At 39.8% G+C, this 27960-nt stretch overlaps 1 protein-coding gene across 1 annotated transcript in view; it reads right to left on the bottom strand.

The window, feature by feature from the left end:
- LOC135776752 (organic cation/carnitine transporter 2-like) overlaps window positions 1-26093 on the bottom strand; it is a 147758-nt gene extending 121665 nt beyond the window's left edge. The window contains exons 1-2 of the mRNA XM_065287654.1: window positions 25664-26093; window positions 24443-24546 (exon numbers count right to left, since the gene is read on the bottom strand). Of these exons, the coding sequence (XP_065143726.1) occupies window positions 24443-24546; window positions 25664-26062 (503 nt within the window). The 5' untranslated portion in view covers window positions 26063-26093. The remainder of the gene's footprint in view (window positions 1-24442; window positions 24547-25663) is intronic.
- Window positions 26094-27960: the final 1867 nt, after the last annotated feature.

The following is a 27960-nucleotide window of genomic DNA, read 5'->3' as shown; positions in this document are numbered from 1 at the left end:
GAGACATTGTACTTGCTAAATTGCGAAGGGATTTTTGATATCTCGAACGGTTCTGCCATGGCGAGGCAACAAATTCATTGCGAAATCAGAGAAACAGGAAGTGTCTAATATCTAAGGCAAAAAATATCTTATTGTGATGCCATGCGGGTAGTTTGTTCGTCTGAAGATTCCGATCGCATCGATGTGCCTATTGTGACTCCCGGGTATAGCGCCACCACCAGGCGCCAGGAAGTATGTCAGTCATGAACTTTTAAATACTTCTCCTAGGGAATTCATACGATTGACACCAAACGTGGTGAACATGATGCTGAGACATTGGACTTGCTAAATTGCGAAGGGATTTTTGATATCTCAAACGGTGTTGCCATGGCGAGGCGACAAATTTATGGCGAATTCAATGAAACAGGAAGTGTCTAATATCTAAAGCAAAAAATGTCTTATTGGGATGAAACGCAGTTTGTATGTTCGGCCAAGGATTCCGATCGCATCAATGTGCCTATTTTGAGTCTCGGGTATAGCGCCACCAACAGGCACCAGGAAGTGTGGCAGTCACAAAAGGTGGATTTCTTGACAGTTGCATGTGGTGAACTTTTAAATACTCCTCCTAGGATTTTCATGCGATTGACACCAAAAGTGGTCAACATGATGCTGAGACATTGTAGATGATAAATTGCGAAGGGAATTTTGATATCTCTAACGCTGTTCCCATGGCAACAAGTCAAACTTTACTTTCATTTTCAGGCATATTTAAGCTCTTGGCGTGCACTTTGGGTGCCTTAACATGCTCGAAAACACCGGGAATTTGGCACAGATGTAAAAGTCACGTGCCACTAGGCTCATGCAAAGGCTGGAATATGGGCGTGGCAAGGGAGCTCTGTAGCGCCCCCTGTAATGCAAAAACAAACATTGGGGCACAGATCGAGCAAACATGTACGCACATGTACGAGAGTTGGTATGCATATAGATCTCATCGACCCAAACAACTTTCGCACTCAAACATTTTAGCTCCGCCCAACAGGAAGTCGGCTATTTTGGATTGTTTCAAAAATGCATGCGGTGAACTTTTAAATACTCCTCCTAGAGGATTCATGCGAATGACACCGTACGTGGTGAACATGATGCCGAGACCTTGTAGATGATAAATTGCGAAGGGATTTTTGATATCTCGAACGGTTCTGCCATGGTGAGGCGACAAATTTATGGCAAATTCAGAGAAACAGGAAGTGTCTAATATCTAAGGCAAAAAATGTCTTATTGTGATGACACGCGGGGTGTTTGTTCATCTGAAGATTCCGATCGCAGCGATGTGCCTATTGTGACTCCCGGGAATAGCGCCACCACCAGGCGCCAGGAAGTGTGTAGGTCACAAAGGTGAATTTTTTTGTCAGTTCCATGCAATGTTCTTTTAAATACTCCTTCTAGGATTTTCATGCGATTGAGACGAGAAGTGGTCAACATGATGCCGAGACATTGTAGATGATAAATTGCGAAGGGATTTTTGATATCTCAAACGCTGTTCCCATGGCAACGCGTCAAACTTTACTTTCATTTTAAAGGCATATTTAAGCCTTTCAGTTGACGCCGATGTTCTTTTAAATACTCCTTCTAGCATATTCATGCGATTGACTCCATAAGTGGTCAACATGATGCCGAGACATTATAGATGATAAATTGGGAAGGGATTTTTGATATCTCGAACGCCGTTCCAATGGCAATGCTGCAAACTTCACTTTTATTTCAGGCATATTTAAGGCTCTTGACTTGTTTAGATTAACATTAAAGTTGACACACACATCAGAGTTTTCGGCTGTTAAGTGTGCACAAAAAGGTCAGACATAGGCGTGTCTCTTAAGTGGCTCACTAGCGCCCCCTTTTGTTTAAAGTCTAGGGTTTCTTTTAGCTACAGTCCCCAAATGGCTCAGTAACAACATTAAATAGCCCACTGATATTTACCCACTTGATGCCCTTGCCCACCGTGCATCGTTTTCTCGGACGCACTGTGTAGCGGTAAAAAAAAACGTGTGAGGGCCCGCCATTGCTGCTTGCAGCTATATTTATTATTTTTTTTTTTAACACTTTTGGGCATTTTCGGTGCCTTAACATACTCGAAAACTCTTGAAATTTGGCACAGCCGTAAGAGTCGTCCGTCATTGCGAACGGGCAAAGGCTGGAACACGGGCGTGGCACGGGGGCTCTGTAGCGCCCCCTGTAATGAAAAAAAAAACATTGGTGCACAGATCGGACAAACATGTACCCACATGTACGGGAGTTGGTACGCATATAGATCTCATCGACCCGAACAACTTTCGCCCTCTAACATTTAAGCTCCGCCCAACAGGAAGTCGGCTATTTTGGATTGTTTAAAAAATGCATGCGGTGAACTTTTAAATACTCCTGCTAGGGGATTCATGCGAATGACACCAAACGTGGTGAACGTGATGTCGAGACATTGTACTTGCTAAATTGCGAAGGGATTTTTGATATCTCGAACGGTTCTGCCATGGCGAGGCGACAAATTTGTGGCGAAATCAGAGAAACAGGAAGTGTCTAATATCTAGGGCAAAAAATGTTTTATTGTAATGACACGCGGGGTGTTTGTTCGTCTGAAGATTCCGATTGCATCGATGTGCCTATTGTGACTCCCGGGTATAGCGCCACCACCAGGCGCCAAGAAGTGTGTCAGTCATGAACTTTTAAATACTACTCCTAGGTAATTCATACGATTGACACCAAACGTGGTGAACATGATACTGAGACATTGGACTTGCTAAATTGCGAAGGGATTTTTGATATCTCAAACGGTGTTGCCATGACGAGGCGACAAATTTATGGCGAATTCAATGAAACAGGAAGTGTCTAATATCTAAAGCAAAAAATGTCTTATTGGGATGAAACGCAGTGTGTATGTTCGGCCAAGGATTCCGATCGCATCGATGTGCCTATTTTGAGTCTCGGGTATAGCGCCACCAACAGGCACCAGGAAGTGTGGCAGTCACAAAAGGTGGATTTCTTGACAGTTGCATGTGGTGAACTTTTAAATACTCCTCCTAGGATTTTCATGCGATTGACACCAAAAGTGGTCAACATGATGCTGAGACATTGTAGATGATAAATTGCGAAGGGAATTTTGATATCTCTAACGCTGTTCCCATGGCAACACGTCAAACTTTACTTTCATTTTCAGGCATATTTAAGCTCTTGGCGTGCACTTTGGGTGCCTTAACATGCTCGAAAACACCGGGAATTTGGCACAGATGTAAAAGTCACGTGCCACTAGGCTCATGCAAAGGCTGGAATATGGGCGTGGCAAGGGAGCTCTGTAGCGCCCCCTGTAATGCAAAAACAAACATTGGGGCACAGATCGAGCAAACATGTACGCACATGTACGAGAGTTGGTATGCATATAGATCTCATCGACCCAAACAACTTTCGCACTCAAACATTTTAGCTCCGCCCAACAGGAAGTCGGCTATTTTGGATTGTTTCAAAAATGCATGCGGTGAACTTTTAAATACTCCTCCTAGAGGATTCATGCGAATGACACCGTACGTGGTGAACATGATGCCGAGACCTTGTAGATGATAAATTGCGAAGGGATTTTTGATATCTCGAACGGTTCTGCCATGGTGAGGCGACAAATTTATGGCAAATTCAGAGAAACAGGAAGTGTCTAATATCTAAGGCAAAAAATGTCTTATTGTGATGACACGCGGGGTGTTTGTTCATCTGAAGATTCCGATCGCAGCGATGTGCCTATTGTGACTCCCGGGAATAGCGCCACCACCAGGCGCCAGGAAGTGTGTAGGTCACAAAGGTGAATTTTTTTGTCAGTTCCATGCAATGTTCTTTTAAATACTCCTTCTAGGATTTTCATGCGATTGAGACGAGAAGTGGTCAACATGATGCCGAGACATTGTAGATGATAAATTGCGAAGGGATTTTTGATATCTCAAACGCTGTTCCCATGGCAACGCGTCAAACTTTACTTTCATTTTAAAGGCATATTTAAGCCTTTCAGTTGACGCCGATGTTCTTTTAAATACTCCTTCTAGCATATTCATGCGATTGACTCCATAAGTGGTCAACATGATGCCGAGACATTATAGATGATAAATTGGGAAGGGATTTTTGATATCTCGAACGCCGTTCCAATGGCAATGCTGCAAACTTCACTTTTATTTCAGGCATATTTAAGGCTCTTGACTTGTTTAGATTAACATTAAAGTTGACACACACATCAGAGTTTTCGGCTGTTAAGTGTGCACAAAAAGGTCAGACATAGGCGTGTCTCTTAAGTGGCTCACTAGCGCCCCCTTTTGTTTAAAGTCTAGGGTTTCTTTTAGCTACAGTCCCCAAATGGCTCAGTAACAACATTAAATAGCCCACTGATATTTACCCACTTGATGCCCTTGCCCACCGTGCATCGTTTTCTCGGACGCACCGTGTAGCGGTAAAAAAAAAACGTGTGAGGGCCCGCCATTGCTGCTTGCAGCTATATTTATTTTTATTTTTTTTAACACTTTTGGGCATTTTCGGTGCCTTAACATACTCGAAAACTCTTGAAATTTGGCACAGCCGTAAGAGTCGTCCGTCATTGCGAACGGGCAAAGGCTGGAACACGGGCGTGGCACGGGGGCTCTGTAGCGCCCCCTGTAATGAAAAAAAAAACATTGGTGCACAGATCGGACAAACATGTACCCACATGTACGGGAGTTGGTACGCATATAGATCTCATCGACCCGAACAACTTTCGCCCTCTAACATTTAAGCTCCGCCCAACAGGAAGTCGGCTATTTTGGATTGTTTAAAAAATGCATGCGGTGAACTTTTAAATACTCCTGCTAGGGGATTCATGCGAATGACACCAAACGTGGTGAACGTGATGTCGAGACATTGTACTTGCTAAATTGCGAAGGGATTTTTGATATCTCAACGGTTCTGCCATGGCGAGGCGACAAATTTGTGGCGAAATCAGAGAAACAGGAAGTGTCTAATATCTAGGGCAAAAAATGTTTTATTGTAATGACACGCGGGGTGTTTGTTCGTCTGAAGATTCCGATCGCATCGATGTGCCTATTGTGACTCCCGGGTATAGCGCCACCACCAGGCGCCAAGAAGTGTGTCAGTCATGAACTTTTAAATACTACTCCTAGGTAATTCATACGATTGACACCAAACGTGGTGAACATGATACTGAGACATTGGACTTGCTAAATTGCGAAGGGATTTTTGATATCTCAAACGGTGTTGCCATGACGAGGCGACAAATTTATGGCGAATTCAATGAAACAGGAAGTGTCTAATATCTAAAGCAAAAAATGTCTTATTGGGATGAAACGCAGTGTGTATGTTCGGCCAAGGATTCCGATCGCATAGATGTGCCTATTTTGAGTCTCGGGTATAGCGCCACCAACAGGCACCAGGAAGTGTGGCAGTCACAAAAGGTGGATTTCTTGACAGTTGCATGTGGTGAACTTTTAAATACTCCTCCTAGGATTTTCATGCGATTGACACCAAAAGTGGTCAACATGATGCTGAGACATTGTAGATGATAAATTGCGAAGGGAATTTTGATATCTCTAACGCTGTTCCCATGGCAACACGTCAAACTTTACTTTCATTTTCAGGCATATTTAAGCTCTTGGCGTGCACTTTGGGTGCCTTAACATGCTCGAAAACACCGGGAATTTGGCACAGATGTAAAAGTCACGTGCCACTAGGCTCATGCAAAGGCTGGAATATGGGCGTGGCAAGGGAGCTCTGTAGCGCCCCCTGTAATGCAAAAACAAACATTGGGGCTCAGATCGAGCAAACATGTACGCACATGTACGAGAGTTGGTATGCATATAGATCTCATCGACCCAAACAACTTTCGCACTCAAACATTTTAGCTCCGCCCAACAGGAAGTCGGCTATTTTGGATTGTTTCAAAAATGCATGCGGTGAACTTTTAAATACTCCTCCTAGAGGATTCATGCGAATGACACCGTACGTGGTGAACATGATGCCGAGACCTTGTAGATGATAAATTGCGAAGGGATTTTTGATATCTCGAACGGTTCTGCCATGGTGAGGCGACAAATTTATGGCAAATTCAGAGAAACAGGAAGTGTCTAATATCTAAGGCAAAAAATGTCTTATTGTGATGACACGCGGGGTGTTTGTTCATCTGAAGATTCCGATCGCAGCGATGTGCCTATTGTGACTCCCGGGAATAGCGCCACCACCAGGCGCCAGGAAGTGTGTAGGTCACAAAGGTGAATTTTTTTGTCAGTTCCATGCAATGTTCTTTTAAATACTCCTTCTAGGATTTTCATGCGATTGAGACGAGAAGTGGTCAACATGATGCCGAGACATTGTAGATGATAAATTGCGAAGGGATTTTTGATATCTCAAACGCTGTTCCCATGGCAACGCGTCAAACTTTACTTTCATTTTAAAGGCATATTTAAGCCTTTCAGTTGACGCCGATGTTCTTTTAAATACTCCTTCTAGCATATTCATGCGATTGACTCCATAAGTGGTCAACATGATGCCGAGACATTATAGATGATAAATTGGGAAGGGATTTTTGATATCTCGAACGCCGTTCCAATGGCAATGCTGCAAACTTCACTTTTATTTCAGGCATATTTAAGGCTCTTGACTTGTTTACAGATGTGGCCTTTAAAAACGCGCGTTTTCTCCCGCGGCATTCGCCAAATCGTCTCGCGGAGTCACGCAGAATTCTGCAAGTGTTTTCGGGGGGGCTACTTTCCCTTTTCCCTTAATGTGTTTCGCTTCACAGAAAATCCACCAGGTGGCGCATAAAAAACTACATTTTTATATGCGTTGTCATTGCGGTTGTTTCCAGAAGTTAATAAGGGCATTGCTGAATTTTTAATATTTCTATTAAAACAGCAAAGTGACGTCAACCCCTTCTTACGCGCATAACAGCGCATACATATATTAAGATGACTGTACGTGCAATGGGCATTTATACTAAGTGCAACAAAGAATTTAGTGTGAGCCTAATACCCTTAACTCTATTTACAATGAATATCTTAATTATTTGTGTTGTCGAATTTTGACACCGTTTCATTGTTTGTTTATAATATTAATAATTATGTCCGTTTTTCTAAAAGTATTAATATTTTAAAGAGATTCATGTGGTATAAAAATACATGTTTTAAAGTTAAAAATGTTGTAAAAATGTATTAGTATTATTGTTCTTAATATATTAAGAACAATAATATGACACATGTATATTGCGCTAAAATGCTATACATATGGAAAGAGGAATTCTTCTCAACCACCACCAATAAAGTTAAAAAAAAATTCTTTAGAAAAATAGCGTTTAAACCCACGCAGAGCGAACAAGAAAACATGGGCCTATGCTTACATACTGTACAGTGGGCATATGGTATCTTTATTTAGTTTAACATATTTAAAACTTTAATAATACCTTTCTTGCGCATATAGGCAGTCAGTGTTATGATTTTTTTTAATCCTAAAAACGGCGTTTAAACCCGTGTTGCGTGGAGCGAACAAGAAAACATATGCTTACATGCTTATTCGGCATATGATATCTTTTTTATTTAGTTTTACAGTTTTAAAAGTGGCAAAAAAGTTCTTAAAATCTAATGAATACTGGTTTTGTAAAATGTACATAACTGCAGATGCGTGCGTGGGATCCGGGCAGGTATCATTTTCCTCCAGACCTTGACGCATGGTCGCGGGAAGGCGAGAAATATATTTTTTTTAAGTTAAAATATTTTGCACAATTGATATATTACTTATGAATATTTTAGGAAATTATTTTTGACACACGTAGGTTATTACGTGTATTTTGGATTTTAATTTCATTACTTTCTGTGCCTATCCGTGGCCTCATCCGAGCGCACTTTCTCCGCCTTGCATCTTTTGAAGACATTGGTATGCAGCACCATGACCCAGAAAAGACTCACACACCTTTCCCTGATGCATGCCCACACAGAAATACTGAACTCCCTGGATATTAGTCCTCTAGCTCATGAGAGACTTTGGAATCTCTATTATACAACCGGCGCAATTCGCGAGGCGAGTTTTTTCTGTTCGAGTAAAGAGCGCGTTGATAATATGCGTATTAACGGAATGACAACGCGGGTTTGTTTATTACATGGATGCGCAGCAGCACAAAAACGCTTTTTAATATGAAAAATTAAAGGATTAAAATGTAACAGATTATTATTGAGTCTCTTAATGATGGTCATAAATGATGACCAATTATGAGACGTTAGAAGGCGCAAAGAGCTGCTTCATCTGTAGCTAAGTAAATAAATGCTTTGCTTTAAACAAATGCATCTACTTTTAAATGTTTTTTTTTTAAATGCTACCCAACGGATTAATTGTATATAATGACTCTGCACCTGTAGATATGGTGAGATGAGAAAACATTTTAAGTAATGCTTTTAAAAAAAACATTTCGCTGTCCAAGTGCTGAAATGGCTCTCCACACGTTTGTAAATTCTTTATCTTTTGTTTGTAACAAATAAAGTATTTTTACAGTACAAACCTTATATAAAGCCTATTTTTAAAAATGTAATTATACACCATGTTTTTCTTTATAAAAGTATACAATATCAGAACTAAACCCATTATTATTTTTGTTCAAATTATGAATTATTTATATGTTTAAAAAAGACAGTAATAGTACTATTTAGTAAAAAAAGATCTATATAAAAATATACTATGTTAATGTGAGAATATTTTACATCTGTTAATCGACATGTGATCTTAACTTAAAAACGAAAGTAAAATATGTTCGTCCGCATGGACATTGAAAACTGTGAAGTTGAATTAATATTATATGTTGTTATAATATTATATGTTGTATGTAAATTGTAACGAAAGTAATTCCCCCTGGGATAAGTATTTTTGCTTCTGATTAATAGCGCATATTCATCTGAGAACTGATGATGTCTGTGTGTTTCAGACCCTGGCTGTGTGCCATGAAGTGTATATGACAATAAAGTAGTAAATCTCAATGTATTTATTTTTAAAATGTATTTTAAATAGGCCTATAGGCTCATAGGTTTTTTGGTTAAAAAAATTCACAGCACCCCCTGTTCAAAATGACTTCCAGCGGCCCTGCCTTGACGCTTTGTGTGTTCGACTTTAAATGGTGCGGCGCTGACTGATCGGCGTATGACATCAGAGTAACGCGAGAGCAAAGGTAAAGTCGGACCATTTGTAACATTTCGACTTGCTCTCGCGGTACTTTGATGTCTTCGTTGCCGAACTGTCTGCGCAGCGCCACATAGAAACGCCCTTTGACTCTTTAAGGCAAAGTACCAGCAACATGAGAAGTGGTGGCACGCAAAAGAAAGTGAAGGTACGCAGTACGCTAAAATATAAAGTGTCTGTACTGCGAGCACTGGTTTAGTTATTTACATCGTGTGTTGCTCTTTCACCATTGTGCACCCGCGCACTCGCTCTGTAGTTTGTAGCTCGCGCTCCGGCTTCGATAAACAATGCCCGTTTCTCAATACCAAGTAGGGGAGAGTGGGGCAAAGTGAGCCAGTGGGTAAGTTGACCCACCCCCTTTATCTAGGCAACCATACAGATTTGTAGCCGTGTGACCACAAATACAGGTAGCAACCATAATTTATATTTGGCTATGTTAAAGAGAAGGACAAATTAAAGAGTTATGATTAAAGTATGATTTAAAAAAAAAAAAACAGTTACCATTGAACATGTTTCATAACAAAAAGAGCCTAGGTTATATATGTCAAATTAAGTTACCTGATATCCACTTAATTTTATAAGTTATAAACATTCATTTAAAATAACATACAGCGTATGTATTAGGCCTATTTGCTTAAATTGCATTTTAACAAAGAAACTGCAAGGGTTGAAATTAAAACCCAACGCGCTGGTGAAAACTGGATAAACCGGTTTTCTTTTGATTCCCTGATGATGAGGTGATCGATTAGCATTGGGGGTTGGCAAAGATATGGGTGGGTGGTTTTTAATTTCTTGACTCTGTGTCACTGGTAGCTGCTAAAACAAGCAGCTAAACCATGTACAATTAATTACATTTTGGAATTAACTTCCTTCATGTCTTTTTATTTATACACTGTAAAAAATATTTTCTGAATTTTTAAGTAGTTAGCATTAAATATGTTTACAAACAATTGGTTTACAAACTCTGGGATGTTTGTGATTATCATCATTCAGAAAAATGGTGCTTGTGTTTAGACTTGTGTTTTACGTGATTAAATCATGAAGATTACATTAGTTTCTTTTCAGTGTAGAACAGTTTGTAATCAAAATGCAAAAATATAGTATATTTATAAACATCGCTGAAACAAAGAGTGAATTAAAATTAAAAAAGTAATAAAGTTAAAGCTGCTGATAATTTTGTTTATATTTACTAGCCTTTTCTGAGTGAAAAATGTTTAGATTTTGTTAAGTAGCCTAATACTCCAATTTATTTCAGTGTGGGTTTCTCATTTTTATCAGCTTTCTTTTGCTTTTCAAAGGGCCGTCTACCTTTGCTACCGCCAGTGCTTTAATGTGGGCCGGTAGGCGCCAGTACTCAGTACCGCCACTTCCAAATATAGCTCTTGCGTACCACCACCTCTCCCTGCGCCCAGAACGTACTTCTAGCGTACCAGAACGCTCATTTGCACATCTGTTTAAATCAGAGGCTTAATTTAATCCTTTGGCTGCGCTGCCGCTTTTCAAAGCGCCCTTCACAATGCAAGCTACCTAATTCGTCCCACCGAGAGCAGAGACTACATTACCCATACACCTTTGAGTTTTACAAGTTAAAAGCGCATGCGTAGCTTAAATTTGCTGCTGTCAATAGGCTTGTTCGACTTCATGCGGCGCCCCGAGAATCGACAGCCGGAAGACGTCACAGTATCGCGAGAGCGAGGCGAAATATGATTTCTTGAATCATTCTCGCGGTACTCTGACGTCATCCGTCTGTCGGTTCTTGTGGCGCCGCATGAAGTCGAACAAGCATAGTGTTAACAACGTGGTTTGGAGAGGTGTGTGAAACGCGCAACCATAGCTGCTCTGTTAAAATGAAAATACAATGAATACTTAATATGCCCTCCTGGTTTTAGACTCTGAGGAGTAAAAGAACAAGGTCAGAATCAGATGACTCTCGCTGGCTGACATCCCACCAAGCCAGAATGATATCGCTGGTACCCTTTTGTAGGTACTACGTGACAATCTCTGCTGTCGCGGCTGTCAGCTTGGTTCCCCTCGACGCAACTTCGGATTTCCTCAGACGATGTGCAGTGTAAAAACATTATTGAAATTGTATTATACATACTTGCTAAACTACAAGTGAACAAAATTTCAATGAATTTGAACGACGTGCACAGGAGTTTTATCACCCGCAAAATGGAAAACAATGGGACAAAATAAAGTGATGACTTTCGAGTTTCAAATGGCCAATATTTTGTTATTCTTGAACCCATAGACATGGTCTTGGTGTCCAGAGAGTATCTTTGCCCGACAGCGACAATATGTTATTAAAAAATAAATAACATCATTATGGATAAATGAGTGCTTGCAGAATATACATATTTGAGAATGCTTATCAGTACTTTTTTGTTTCTTTAACTTTAAAGATGAATATTCTTCTTTAGAGATGGGCAATTTTCAGCAATAGCACATTATATTCAACATTTTGAGCTCATAAAAAATATTTTTCGCTTATTTAAATGATTTTTTTTATGTTTTTATGCACGTTTAGTTTTGGTGCAATTTCATCAAAAGCTTATAATTAGGAAATACACACAACACGCTTAACGTATATTTTCTATATGTTAAAAATGTTGTCAAAATTGCGTATTCTTATATAATAAGAATAACAATATGATACATTTATATTGCGCTCAAAATGATTTAGAAATGGAAAAAGGAATTCTTCTCAACTGAGTGCTTGCAGAATATATATATTTGAGAATTCTTGTCAGTACTTTTTTATTTCTTCAACTTTAAAGATGAATATTCTCCTTTAGAGATGGGCAATTTTCAGCAATAGCACATTATATTCAACATTTTGAGCTCATAAAAAAGATTTTTCGCTTATTTAAATTACTTTTTTATGTTTTTATGCACGTTTAGTTTTGGTGCAATTTCATCAAAAGCTTGTAATTAGGAAATTCACACAACATGCTTAACGTATATTTTCCATATGTTAAAAATGTTGTAAAAATTGCGTAAAATATGATATATTTATATTGCGCTCAAAATGATTTAGAAATGGAAAAAGGAATTCTTCTCAACTACCACCAATAAAGTTTTAAAATTCTTCTTTAGAAAAACGGCATTTAAACCCACGTGCACCGAACAAGAAAATGTATGCTTACATACAGTCCGTGTATGATATATTTTTTATTTAGTTTTACATATTTTTATTTATATGCATTTAATAATAGTCTACCGTAAGGTCATAATGTACACACTGTTAAAAATGATTCAGTGGCTTTGTAAATATCTCTAAAATAAATGATTAAAGTAACTTAATAAAATCTCTTAATGCAGTTATGCGATTTTTTTAGTTGGAAAATAAATTACTTAAAATAGAACAGATATTTTGTGTAAAATGTACATATATTATTTGATGTATACGCCTTAATAATATAAGTATTACATTTACAGATTATTTTAGTCAATATATTTAAAAAGGTCAGAGTAATATATTTAAGTTTTTTAAACTGTAATAATTGCATATTTCAAATTATTATTATTTCTATTTGACATCAAAAATGTGTAAGTTTTACGCCTAACTTGAAGTATGAATTACTTATATTTTCACATTGATATTATTTGAGTAAATGTAGGCAAAAAATAAATTAATAATAAGTAGAAAAAATGTCAATTTTAAACAATCACATAGCCAACGGTTTTTAATCAGCAACAAAGAAACTGCACATTTTGCCGATGACAAACACCTCAGAAACTCCTCCAATTTATGAATATTTACACTCACAATATGATTTTATTTCCTTAGTACAAAAGTATAACATATTATACAAATTCTCAGTGAAATGTATTAAACACCATTGCATACTTTTTATCGTGTTTCATACCATGTAAAGGGAAACATGATAATATAAAAAGTAGCCTACTGTTCAGTAATGCAGAAAAGTGCAACACAACCATTTTAAAGCTATTAAAACGTTCAGATGCAAAAATGAACTAAATGTAAAATTAGATAAACTAGTTAATGATATTGCGTAAATGCGCTCGGTCTCTTCAAAGGTCTTCGCGAATTATTTTGTTATAAGACTCGATTATCATACATCACGTCTCTTCTACTGTAAGTACACGGAAAAAATAAGACAAATGATGCGCGTTTGAGTCCGATTTTTATGAAGAATATGTGACTGTTTTTGTAACTGGCAAAAGAAAACTTCGCCAACAAAATGTTTGCCAAAAAGCATGCATTTGTATGACATCAAAGTCTATCGCCTAAACATTGATAATCCGTGTCATGTTACTTCAATATCATACAGTATACGCTAAGCATGAAGTCGAGCACACAAATTGTCGTCAGTATGGCCTACATGAAACACGCCTGCCCTCTACAGGTTTTTATATTTCCTGCGTCCCCCACCGAACTCCCCTTCTGCGGGATCTCGCAGAATTTCGGAAGTCTCCGCGGCATTCTGCTCTCAGAAACGCGCATTTTTAAAGGCCACATCTGTAGATTAACATTAAAGTTGACACACACATCAGAGTTTTCGGCTGTTAAGTGTGCACAAAAAGGTCAGACATAGGCGTGTCTCTTAAGTGGCTCACTAGCGCCCCCTTTTGTTTAAAGTCTAGGGTTTCTTTTAGCTACAGTCCCCAAATGGCTCAGTAACAACATTAAATAGCCCACTGATATTTACCCACTTGATGCCCTTGCCCACCGTGCATCGTTTTCTCGGACGCACCGTGTAGCGGTAAAAAAAAACGTGTGAGGGCCCGCCATTGCTGCTTGCAGCTATATTTATTTTTATTTTTTTTAACACTTTTGGGCATTTTCGGTGCCTTAACATACTCGAAAACTCTTGAAATTTGGCACAGCCGTAAGAGTCGTCCGTCATTGCGAACGGGCAAAGGCTGGAACACGGGCGTGGCACGGGGGCTCTGTAGCGCCCCCTGTAATGAAAAAAAAACATTGGTGCACAGATCGGACAAACATGTACCCACATGTACGGGAGTTGGTACGCATATAGATCTCATCGACCCGAACAACTTTCGCCCTCTAACATTTAAGCTCCGCCCAACAGGAAGTCGGCTATTTTGGATTGTTTAAAAAATGCATGCGGTGAACTTTTAAATACTCCTGCTAGGGGATTCATGCGAATGACACCAAACGTGGTGAACGTGATGTCGAGACATTGTACTTGCTAAATTGCGAAGGGATTTTTGATATCTCGAACGGTTCTGCCATGGCGAGGCGACAAATTTGTGGCGAAATCAGAGAAACAGGAAGTGTCTAATATCTAGGGCAAAAAATGTTTTATTGTAATGACACGCGGGGTGTTTGTTCGTCTGAAGATTCCGATCGCATCGATGTGCCTATTGTGACTCCCGGGTATAGCGCCACCACCAGGCGCCAGGAAGTGTGTCAGTCACAAAGGTGGATTTTTTTGCCAGTTCCATGCGATGTTCTTTTAAATACTCCTTCTAGGATTTTCATGCGATTGACACCAAAAGTGGTCAACATGATGCTGAGACATTGTAGATGATAAATTGCGAAGGGATTTTTGATATCTCAAATGCTGTTTCCATGGCAACACGTCAAACTTTACTTTCATTTTCAGGCATATTTAAGCTCTTGGCGTGCACTTTGGGTGCCTTAACATGCTCGAAAACAACGGACATTTGGCACAGATGTCAAAGTCACGTGCCACTAGGCTCATGCAAAGGCTGGAATATGGGCGTGGCAAGGGAGCTCTGTAGCGCCCCCTGTAATGCAAAAACAAACATTGGGGCACAGATCGAGCAAACATGTACGCACATGTACGAGAGTTGGTACTCATATAGATCGCATCGACCCAAACAACTTTCACACTCAAACATTTTAGCTCCGCCCAACAGGAAGTCGGCTATTTTGGATTGTTTAAAAAATGCATGCTGTGAACTTTTAAATACTCCTCCTAGGGGTTTCGTGCGAATGACACCTAACGTGGTGAACATGATGCCGAGACCTTGTAGATGATAAATTGCGAAGGGATTTTTGATATCTCGAACGGTTCTGCCATGGCATGGCGACCAAATTGTGGCGAAATCAGAAAAACAGGAAGTGTCTTATATCTAAGGCAAAAAATGTCTTCTTGTGATGACACGCGGGGTGTTTGTTCGTCTGAAGATTCCGATCGCCTTGATGTGCCTATTGTGACTACCGGGTATAGCGCCACCACCAGGCGCCAGGAAGTGTGTCAGTCACAAAGGTGGATTTTTTTGCCAGTTCCATGCGATGTTCTTTTAAATACTCCTTCTAGGATTTTCATGCGATTGACACCAAAAGTGGTCAACATGATGCCAAGACATTGTAGATGATAAATTGCGAAGGGATTTTTTATATCTCGAACGCTGTTTCCATGGCAACGCCGCAAACTTTACTTTTATTTCAAGCATATTTAAGGCTCTTGACGTTCTTAGATTAACCTTAAAGTTGGCACACACATCAGAGTTGTCGGCTGTTAAGTGTGCACAAAAATGTCAGACATAGGCTTGTATCTTAAGTGGCTCACTAGTTCCCCCCGTTTGTCTAAAATGTGGGGTTTCTTTTGGCTACAGTGCCCAAATGGCTCAGTGATAACATTAAATAGCCCACTGATATTTAGGGCTCGAGCACCGAGGAGCAGGCCAGAATGGCCTGCACCGTAGGTGCGAAGCCCTATTGTTTTTGCTCGGATTATTATTTTTTTTTTTTTTTTTTTTTTTTTTTTTTTTTTTTTTAACACTTTTGGACTTTTTGGGGGCCTTAACATAATCGAAAACTCTTGAAAATTGGCACAGATGTCAGAGTCGTCCGTCATCGCAGAAATCCAAAGGCTGGAACACGGGCGTGGCACGGGGGCTCTATAGCGCCCCCTGTAATGCAAAAAAAAACATTGATGCACAGATCGGGCAAAAATTTACGCACATGTACGAGAGTTGGTACGCATATAGATCTCATCGACCCGAACAACTTTCGCCCTCTAACATTTAAGCTCCGCCCAACAGGAAGTCGGCTATTTTGGATTGTTTAAAAAATGCATGCGTTGAACTTTTAAATACTCCTCCTAGTGGATTCATGGGATTGACACCAAACGTGGTGATCATGATGCCGAGACATTGTACTTGCTAAATTGCGAAGGGATTTTTGATATCTCGAACGGTTCTGCCATGGCGAGGCGACGAATTTATGGCGAATTCAGAGAAACAGGAAGTGTCTAATATCTAAGGCAAAAAATATCTTATTGTGATGCCATGCGGGGTGTTTGTTCGTCTGAAGATTCCGATCGCATCGATGTGCCTATTGTGACTCCCGGGTATAGCGCCACCACCAGGCGCCAGGAAGTGCGTCACTAACAAAGCTGGATTTTTTTTGACAGTTCCATGCTATGTTCTTTTAAATACTCCTTCTAGAAAAATCATGCAATTGACACCAAAAGTGGTCAACATGAAGCCGAGAGATTGTAGATGATAAATTGCGAAGGGATTTTTGATATCTCAAACGCTGTTCCCATGGCAACGCGTAAAATTTTACTTTCATTTTAAAGGCATATTTAAGCCTTTCAGTTGACGCCGATGTTCCTTTAAATACTCCTTCTAGGATATTCATGCGATTGACACCAAAAGTGGTCAACATGATGCTGAGGCATAGTAGATGATAAATTGCGAAGGGATTTTTGATATCTCGAACGCTGTTCCCATGGCAACGTGTCAAACTTTACTTTCATTTTTAAGGCATATTTAAGCCTTTCAGTTGACGCCGATGTTCCTTTAAATACTCCTTCTAGGATATTCATGCGATTGACACCAAAAGTGGTCAACATGATGCCGAGGCATAGTAGATGATAAATTGCGAAGGGATTTTTTATATCTCGAACGCTGTTCCCATGGCAACGTGTCAAACTTTACTTTCATTTTTAAGGCATATTTAAGCCTTTCAGTTGACGCCGATGTTCCTTTAAATACTCCTTCTAGGATATTCATGCGATTGACACCAAAAGTGGTCTACATGATGCCGAGACATTGTAGATGATAAATTGTGAAGGGATTTTTGATATCTCGAACGCTGTTCCCATGGCAACGTGTCAAACTTTACTTTCATTTTAAAGGCATATTTAAGCCTTACAGTTGCATGCAGTGAACTTTTATATACTCCTTCTAGAATAATCATGCAATTGACACCAAAAGTGGTCAACATGAAGCCGAGATATTGTAGATGATAAATTGTGAAGGGATTTTTGATATCTCAAACGCTGTTCCCATGGCAATGCGTCAAAGTTTACTTTCATTTTAAAGGCATATTTAAGCCTTTCAGTTGACGCCGATGTTCCTTTAAATACTCCTTCTAGGATATTCATGCGATTGACACCAAAAGTGGTCAACATGATGCTGAGGCATAGTAGATGATAAATTGCGAAGGGATTTTTGATATCTCGAACGCTGTTCCCATGGCAACGTGTCAAACTTTACTTTCATTTTTAAGGCATATTTAAGCCTTTCAGTTGACGCCGATGTTCCTTTAAATACTCCTTCTAGGATATTCATGCGATTGACACCAAAAGTGGTCAACATGATGCCGAGGCATAGTAGATGATAAATTGCGAAGGGATTTTTTATATCTCGAACGCTGTTCCCATGGCAACGTGTCAAACTTTACTTTCATTTTTAAGGCATATTTAAGCCTTTCAGTTGACGCCGATGTTCCTTTAAATACTCCTTCTAGGATATTCATGCGATTGACACCAAAAGTGGTCTACATGATGCCGAGACATTGTAGATGATAAATTGTGAAGGGATTTTTGATATCTCGAACGCTGTTCCCATGGCAACGTGTCAAACTTTACTTTCATTTTAAAGGCATATTTAAGCCTTACAGTTGCATGCAGTGAACTTTTATATACTCCTTCTAGAATAATCATGCAATTGACACCAAAAGTGGTCAACATGAAGCCGAGATATTGTAGATGATAAATTGTGAAGGGATTTTTGATATCTCAAACGCTGTTCCCATGGCAATGCGTCAAAGTTTACTTTCATTTTAAAGGCATATTTAAGCCTTTCAGTTGACGCCGATGTTCCTTTAAATACTCCTTCTAGGATATTCATGCGATTAACACCAGAAGTGGTCAACATGATGCTGAGACATTGTAGATGATAAATTGCGAAGTGATTTTTGATATCTCGAACGTTGTTCCCATGGCAACGCCACAAACTTTCCTTTTATTTCAGGCATATTTAAGGCTCTTGGCGTGAGTAGATTAACCTTAAAGTTGGCACACATCAGAGTTGTCGGCTGTTAAGTGTGCACAAAAATGTCAGACATAGGCGTGTCTCTTAAGTGGCTCACTAGTGCCCCCGTTTGTCTAAAATGTGGGGTTTCTTTTACCTACAGTCCCCAAATGGCTCTGTAACAACATTAAATAGCCCACTGATATTTACCCACTTGATGCGCTTGCCCACCGTGCATCGTTTCCTCGGACGCACCGTGTAGCGGTAAAAAAACGTGCGAGGGCCCGCCATTGCTGCTTGCAGCTATATTTACCCACTTGATGCCCTTGCCCACCGTGCATCGTTTTCTCGGACGCACCGTGTAGCGGTAAAAAAAACGTGCGAGGGCCCGCCATTGCTGCTTGCAGCTATATTTATTAGGGCTCGAGCACCGAGGAGCAGGCCAGAATGGCCTGCACCGTAGGTGCGAAGCCCTATTGTTTTTGCTCGGATTATTATTTTTATTTATTTATTTATTTATTTTTTTATTTTTTTTAACACTTTTGGACTTTTTGGGGGCCTTAACATACTCGAAAACTCTTGAAAATTGGCACAGATGTCAGAGTCGTCCGTCATCGCAGAAATCCAAAGGCTGGAACACGGGCGTGGCACGGGGGCTCTATAGCGCCCCCTGTAATGCAAAAAAAAACATTGATGCACAGATCGGGCAAAAATTTACGCACATGTACGAGAGTTGGTACGCATATAGATCTCATCGACCCGAACAACTTTCGCCCTCTAACATTTAAGCTCCGCCCAACAGGAAGTCGGCTATTTTGGATTGTTTAAAAAATGCATTCGTTGAACTTTTAAATACTCCTCCTAGTGGATTCATGGGATTGACACCAAACGTGGTGATCATGATGTCGAGACATTGTACTTGCTAAATTGCGAAGGGATTTTTGATATCTCGAACGGTTCTGCCATGGCGAGGCGATGAATTTATGGCGAATTTAGAGAAACAGGAAGTGTCTAATTTCTAAGGCAAAAAATATCTTATTGTGATGCCATGCAGGGTGTTTGTTCTTCTGAAGATTCCGAACGCATCGATGTGCCTATTGTGACTCCCGGGTATAGCGCCACCACCAGGCGCCAGGAAGTGTGTCAGTCACAAAGCTGGATTTTTTTGACAATTTCATGCTATGCTCTTTTAAATACTCCTTCTAGAAAAATCATGCAATTGACACCAAAAGTGGTGAACATGAAGCCGAGAGATTGTAGATGATAAATTGCGAAGGGATTTTTGATATCTCAAACGCTGTTCCCATGGCAACGCGTCAAAGTTTACTTTCATTTTAAAGGCATATTTAAGCCTTTCAGTTGACGCCGATGTTCCTTTAAATACTCCTTCTAGGATATTCATGCAATTGACACCAAAAGTGGTCAACATGATGCCGAGACATTGTAGATGATAAATTGCAAAGGGATTTTTGATATCTCAAACGCTGTTCCCATGGCAACGCGTCAAACTCTACTTTCATTTTAAAGGCATATTTAAGCCTTACAGTTGCATGCAGTGAACTTTTATTATACTCCTTCTAGAATAATCATGCAATTGACACCAAAAGTGGTCAACATGAAGCCGAGATATTGTAGATGATAAATTGCGAAGGGGTTCTTGATATTTCAAACGCTGTTCCCATGACAACCTGTCAAACTTTACTTTCATTTTTAAGGCATATTTAAACCTTACAGCTGCATGCGGTAAATTTTTAAATACTCCTCCTGAGGAAATAATGTGATTAACTCCAGAAGTGGTCAACATAATGCTGAGACATTGTAGATGATAAATTGCGAAGGGATTTTTGATATCTCAACGCTGTTCCCATGGCAACGCGTCAGATTTTACTTTCATTTTAAAGGCTTATTTAAGCCTTTAAGTTGATGCTGATGTTCTTTTAAATACTCCTTCTAGAATATTCATGAGATTGACACCAGAAGTGGTCAACATGATGCCGAGACATTGTAGATGATAAATTGCGAAGGGATTTTTGATATCTCAAACGCTGTTCCCATGGCAACGCGTCAAACTTTACTTTCATTTTAAAGGCTTATTTAAGCCTTTAAGTTGACGCTGATGTTCTTTTAAATACTCCTTCTAGAATATTCATGAGATTGACACCAGAAGTGGTCAACATGATGCCGAGACATTGTAGATGATAAATTGCGAAGGGATTTTTGATATCTCGAACGCTGTTCCCATGGCAACGCCCCAAACTTTACATTTATTTCAGGCATATTTAGGACTCTTGGCGTGCTTAGATTAACCTAAAAGTCGGCACACACATCAGAGTTGTCGGCTGTTAAGTGTGCACAAACAGGTCAGACATAGGTGTGTCTCTTAAGTGGCTCACTAGCGCCCCCGTTTGTCTAAAATGTGGGGTTTCTTTTACCTACAGTCCCCAAATGGCTCAGTAACAACATTAAATAGCCCACTGATATTTACCCACTTGATGCACGTGCCCACCGTGCATCGTTTTCTCGGACGCACCGTGTAGCGGTAAAAAAACGTGCGAGGGCCCGCTATTGCTGCTTGCAGCTATATTTATTATTTTTTTTTTTTTTAACACTTTTGGACTTTTTGGGAGCCTTAACATACTCGAAAACTCTTGAAATTTGGCACAGACGTCAGAGTCGTCCGTCATCGCAGAAATCCAAAGGCTGGAACACGGGCGTGGCACGGGGGCTCTATAGCGCCCCCTGTAATGCAAAAAAAACCTTGATGCACAGATCGGGCAAAAATGTACGCACATGTACGAGAGTTGGTACGCATATAGATCTCATCGACCCGAACAACTTTCGCCCTCTAACATTTAAGCTCTGCCCAACAGGAAGTCCGCTATTTTGGATTGTTTAAAAAATGCATTCGTTGAACTTTTAAATATTCCTCCTAGTGGATTCATGGGATTGACACCAAACGTGGTGATCATGATGCCGAGACATTGTACTTGCTAAATTGCTAAGGGATTTTTGATATCTCGAACGGTTCTGCCATGGCGAGGCAACAAGTTTATGGCAAAATCAGAGAAACAGGAAGTGTCTAATATCTAAGGCAAAAAATATCTTATTGGGATGCCATGCGGGGTGTTTGTTTGTCTGAAGATTCCGATCGCATCAATGTGCCTATTGTGAGTCTCGGGTATAGCGCCACCACCAGGCGCCCGGAAGTGTGTCAGTCATGAACTTTTAAATACTTCTCCTAGGGAATTCATACGATTGACACCAAACGTGGTGAACATGATGCTGAGACATTGTACTTGCTAAATTGCAAAGGGATTTTTGATATCTCGAACGGTGTTGCCATGGCGAGGCGACAAATTTATGGCGAATTCAGAGAAACAGGAAGTGTCTAATATCTAAAGCAAAAAATGTCTTATTGGGATGAAACGCAGTGTGTATATTCAGCCAAGGATTCCGATCGCATCGATGTGCCTATTGTGAGTCTCGGGTATAGCGCCACCAACAGGCACCAGGAAGTGTGGCAGTCACAAAAGGTGGATTTTTTGACAGTTCCATGCGATGTTCTTTTAAATACTCCTCCTAGGATTTTCATGCGATTGACATCAAAAGTGGTCAATATGATGCTAAGGCATTGTAGATGATAAATTGCGAAGGGATTTTTGATATCTCGAATGCTGCTCCCATGGCAACACGTCAAACTTTACTTTCATTTTCAGGCATATTTAAGCACTTGGCATGCACTTTGGGTGCCTTAACATGCTCGAAAACACCGGGAATTTGGCACAGACCTCAAAGTCGTCGGCCATTAGCACCGGGCAAATGCTGGAACACGGGCGTGGCAGTAGGGCTCTGTAGCGCCCCCTGTAATGCAAAACAAAAAAATATTGGTGCACAAATCGGGCAAACATGTACGCACATGTACGAGAGTTGGTACGTATATAGATCCCATCGACCCGAAAAAACTTTCACAATCAAACCTATTAGCTTCGCCCAACAGGAAGTTGGCCTTTTGGATGGTTTCAAAAATGCATGTGGCGAACTTTTAAATACTCCTCCTCTGGGATTCATACGATTGACACCAAACGTTGTAAACATGATGTTGAGACATTGGAAATGAAATAAATTGCGAAGGGATTTTTGATATCTCGAACGGTTCTGCCATGGCGAGGCGACAAATTTATGGCGAATTCAGAAAAACAGGAAGTGTCTAATATCTTAGGCAAAAAATCTCTAATTGTGAATGACACGCGGGGTGTTTGTTCGTCTGAAGATTCCGATCACATCGATGTGCATATTGTGACTCCCGGGTATAGCGCCACTAGCAGGCGCCAGGAAGTGTGTCAGTCACAAAGGTGGATTTTTTTGACAGTTCCATCCGATGTTCTTTTAAATACTTCTTCTAGGATATTCATGCGATTGACACCAAAAGTGGTCAACATGATGCTGAGACATTGTAAATGCTAAATTGCGAAGGATTTTTTGACATCTCGAACGCTGTTGCCATGGCAACGCTTCAAACTTTACTTTAATTTCAGGCATATTTAAGGCTCTTGGCGTGCTTAGATTAACTTTAAATTTGGCACACACATGAGAGTTGTCGGCTGTTAAATGTTGACAAAAGGTCAGATAAAGGCGTGTCTATTTAGTGGCTCACTACCGCCCCCGTTTGTCTAAAATGTGGGGTTTCTTTTACCTACAGTACCCAAATTGTTCAGTAGCAACATGAAATATTCACTGATATTTACCCACTTGATGCACGTGCCCACTTTGCGTCGTTTTCTCGGAGGCACCGTGTAGTAAAAAAATGTGCGAGGGCCCGCCATCGCTGCTTGCAGCTATATTGTTGTCTATTGATTTTACTGTATTTTCTCCTGCATTTACTAATGTTTAGCTGCTTTGAAAAAATTAAACAATTGTGATAAAAAATATAAATTAAATTAAATTGAATGTTAGATACTAGCATACTACATTATATTATACTCATAATGAGACAAGTGTCATTGCTGCATACATATTTTTATCTTTTGCACGTTTCTTTCCCCTTTCCTAACCTGGGCACCTGATGGCTTAAGCCTATTTTTCTCATTCAATTACCCACACATCCTTCTCATACTTCTGAGTGACAGCTCTTTTCTGGGCAAACACTCCAAAGTCCCAACCAGATTACTTGATCACAGGGTGGCGATGATATGATAAAATTGGCATTTTCCTAGATTTTCATTTCACTTTACACGAAAAGTATACCTACATTAAAGTAGTCAGTATATGAGAGACATCTAAAAATCTTTTCATTCAGCCATAAGGATCACCGGGGTATCATGTTAACTGTTTATACTTGTTAACTTCTTAAAAGGCTCATGATTATGGTTGTACCATCTTAATATTTAAAAACATCCAAATTGTTGGACATAAGTTTTTCAATTATCCCTACAGATACTGATATTTGTGAAATGCACTTTAATAAAAATGCAGCATGAAGTTAAAATAAGAAGGTTTTGTTAATTTGTCAATTTAATCTACTAATTTAAGTTTGACAAGTTGACATAAATTATAAAAACAAGTTTAAATGGTCAAACATATATTTTTATGTTACTTTAACTTAACAAATTATGTTGATTTAACAAAATGCTACATTGTTATATGTTCAAAACCTTTTCTACAAATCACACAAAGTATTTTATTTTGAATTTTTAACAGTTTGACCAATAGTTTTAGACGGTTAATTTGTAGGGACAGTTGGGACATAAATTAATATTTATTATTAAAAAATACTGAAGATGTATTTAAACTATATAGTATTTATAGAATAAAGTGAACCCTTTGATAAATGTATCAAGTAATTTTTAAAGTTAATAATCCCCCTGAACAGAAAACATGCATGTCATTTCATTTTTCCGTGTTCTGTACATATACTGCCTTAATAATGCCTTACTAGGCTTCATCGTTTTAAATGTGTCAAAGGGGATCTTTAGACTTCTAAATAAATCATTAATCAAAAGGTTTTATGTTTTCTAACCTGTCAGACAACTGTCCAGAGATCACAGAACCCATCAAAACTCCAAAGAAAAAGATTGATGTGGTCATTGGAGCTTTCCAGTCATCTGAACACACCAAATCCCACTGTGATTTCACAAACAACACAAACATGTACAAATAACACACATTTCTAAATCCCTACATCTGTTGTAAAAAGAATGACTCCAAATCATCCCAGTACAAACCTGTAATAAAACATGTCCTATCACTATCACAGTCAAGCACTACACAAATGCTGCACGATTCTTCAACTGCGTGCAATTAATACATTTCATGAGAATGGATGACAGGGTTGGTTTATGATACACAGCAAAAACTGGAGTTAAAATTTTAGTGTTAAACATTTCTGAGTTGAATTCAACACCTACAGAGAAAATTGAACAATTTAGAGTAAATTGTTGTTCAGAGTTGGAGTTAATTGACAGAGTTAATACCTCCTGACTCCTGTGATTTAGAAATTGCCCCATATCTGAATTTCGTTTGATGCATTCGCACGGGTTAAGCACAGCCTGTAATTATACTCGAATTACTGACTTATCTCTCTGATATAACATTAGGGTTTGCTTAACACTGTGTCCTATACACCAGTGGTTCTCAAACTTGCGGCCCCCCTTGTGTACGGTGCATCGATTCGTCCCCCCCCCCAAAGAAAATGTATGAAATAAAACATTCTAAAATTTAAGTTTGAATTAGGCTAAACCAAACATATTCAATTATACAATGTAGTGCTGTTAGTTAGTAGTCCTATTTTTCTGAGGTTTCATTACACAGAAATGATGAAAAAATATGTATTTTATAAAATGTCAAAACATTGCCCGCTTACAGATTACCTCCGATATTATTACAAATTACTAGAGGTCACCAGGTAATTCCGCGTCACGCGTGAATATTATTAATCAGTGCATATGGATAGATACTTTTGAAAAGTCTGCACAATTAAGAAAAAAAGAAACATAAATGTCAATTATTTCTTCTGATATTGTATTTACAGTTATCATAATTATGATTAATGACATTTAAATCGTTTTCATTTCATTATAATACTTTACTTTAGTTTTAACACACAACATTCTCTCCGGTTAAAAAAGTTTTTCAATCGTAGCTGTCAGTTATTGGAGTTGCTGACATGTTTCAAAAATGATGCTATATGAGGACACAACCTCCCTAAATTTAATAATGAAACCTGAGAAACATGCAGTACCTCTGAAACAATCGTGGAGATGTACGTGCTTCTGTCATACTCCCACCCGTCTAAGCAGTGTTCTCTGGGAATAGTGGAGACATTCACATCCACCCAGGGATTCAATCCTCTGTCCGAATAGTTTTGTATGATATCCAATCTGTGTCTTGAGCATTTACTGACTCGAAATTCTCCGGCATCCTCGTCTGTAGCGACAGACGCGTTCCTCCATTCATTCGTGATGTTGAGATCCGCAGGAATCAGGCAATAATGAGCGGGAGTGTCGCCTAAAAAAACCATCGTGAAACCGTTGAAGCCGTTAGGAATTACACTTAAGCACAGAAGAGTAAATACAGTCTTTTGAAAAGGTCCCCATTCGCCCAGAAACGCCGTCTTATCATCGTAGTCTGGAAAATTCATTGCAGTCAAAGCACGTGTGTCATGAACTTTAGAAGCCTTAAGAGTTGAGTGAGGACGTCAACAAAAAACCTGCTGCTTTATACAGACGGGAGGAGGCAAACTCACGCCGCAGCGTCGCTATAAACAGTGAAGTGTTCGAATTGTGTCAAACATTATGGACACATAATCACACACATCCCAGCAAAAACAGAACGTTTTTGATTATCTTTTGGGAACCAAATAACAAAGTTCGGGAACGTTCTTTTTAGGTTTTATTTTTGCAACCATAAAATAACGTTTCCATAACGTTGGAGGGTGGTTATTTTTAAATAACCTAAAAATAATATATACATAACGTTCTCTAAAGGTATTTTATTTATTTTTTTATTTTATTGGTTTGAAGAAAATGAAGTGAAGGCATAATAAAAATGATGTTAGAAGTTTTTGATTGTTGTAAAAAAAGGATATAAAAAAAGGATAGTCGACTAAACTGCTGTTGTAAGATCTGTTAACCTTAAGTGAATGAAATGTTTATTTATTTATAATTTCGTTTTACCATAGAGTCTAACATTAGGCTATTCTAATGATTTCTTTTTTTCTTTTTCTTTATTTACTAACTTAAATATTTGAGAACGAAAATATATTTTAGTGATTTCCGTCTATATAAAGAGATTATGTTATTGATTGTTTTAACTTGTGAAAACAAAGGTGGCTAAACTGCTGTGGTAAGATTTGACTGAAATTGAATTAAATGTTTATTCCTTTTCAATAAATATATGTTTAAAGTCTTCTATACTGTGTTAAAGTTGTCACGGTGATCCATGTCATATTTTGTGTCTGTTCTATATTGTCATCACCTGGACACTTGTTAATTATCACATCATTCATTCCACCTGTGTGTCATTAGTCTTTGTGTATTTATACCAGTGTTTGTGTCACACTCATTGCCGAATCATTGTCATTGCTACCCCGTCTGTTCCCTGTATTGGATGTTCCTGTGTTCACTGTGTTATCCCTCATGTTTGATCATTAAATGTTATTTATTTTGGAACCTTGCGTTTGCGTCCTGTCTCTCCAACCCAGTCGTGACAGAATGATCCGGCCAAACTGGATGCAGCAGGTTCACGGAGGGCGGCTCCCCCAGGAGTTTCGTCGAGGGGGAGTAGTGACATCGGGGTTCATTCCCCATCAGCCCCGATGTCTCTTGGGGACCACCGTGAGCGATCGCTCGCTCCTGCGAGCATGCGGGAAGAGGATCGGCCCAGGCGGTCCCCCAACGGTTGAGTCGTCGTCGACGGTCCCTCGGAGGACCACCATCCTGCTCGCAGGGGGATCCGGAACGGACCACGTCCGATCATTTCCCCGGGGTGGCTACCGAGAGAGGGTCTCTGTTTCCGCGAGGGGATGGAAGATGACTTCCGGGGGCAGCTGATCGTCGGCGATTCCCAGGAGGGGGGTAATTCGTCTGCCTCGGTTCTCGGAGCGATCGCTCCGGTTCTTCTGGCGCAGTCCGGCCAACCACTGTTGAAAAGGTCGCAGATGGAGAAGGCCGAGTCACACCACCGATGTAGCAGCCGTAAGTAACCCCGCCAGTTTCAGCAAGCGAATATAAGGAAGTCTCCGTCCTGGTCGGACTTCCGATAAGGCCCGGCAAATTACCTCCCTCCTGGGCTCGGTAAGAGTAGCGCGCATCGACCGAGAGTCCAGGCACATGCCCAGGAAGTACACCGACTGAGTGGGAATGAGGTGGCTTTTCTCCCAATTGACCTTGAGGCCAAGTGCGGCTATGTGTTGAAGCAAGCGGTTGGCATCTGAAGCAGCGTGTTCCGACGTGGCTGCGCACAAGAGCCAGTTGTCCAGGTATGGTAGGACAAAAACACTGTCCTGTAAAAGGGGCTCCAGGGCCACCTGGACGCATC

This window comes from Paramisgurnus dabryanus, chromosome 18 (genome assembly GCF_030506205.2).
Source record: "Paramisgurnus dabryanus chromosome 18, PD_genome_1.1, whole genome shotgun sequence".
In the NCBI taxonomy this organism is placed as follows: Eukaryota; Metazoa; Chordata; class Actinopteri; order Cypriniformes; family Cobitidae; genus Paramisgurnus; species Paramisgurnus dabryanus.
The sequence above is the reverse complement of the archived record's forward strand: the minus strand, read 5'-3'. Positions and strand labels throughout refer to the sequence as shown.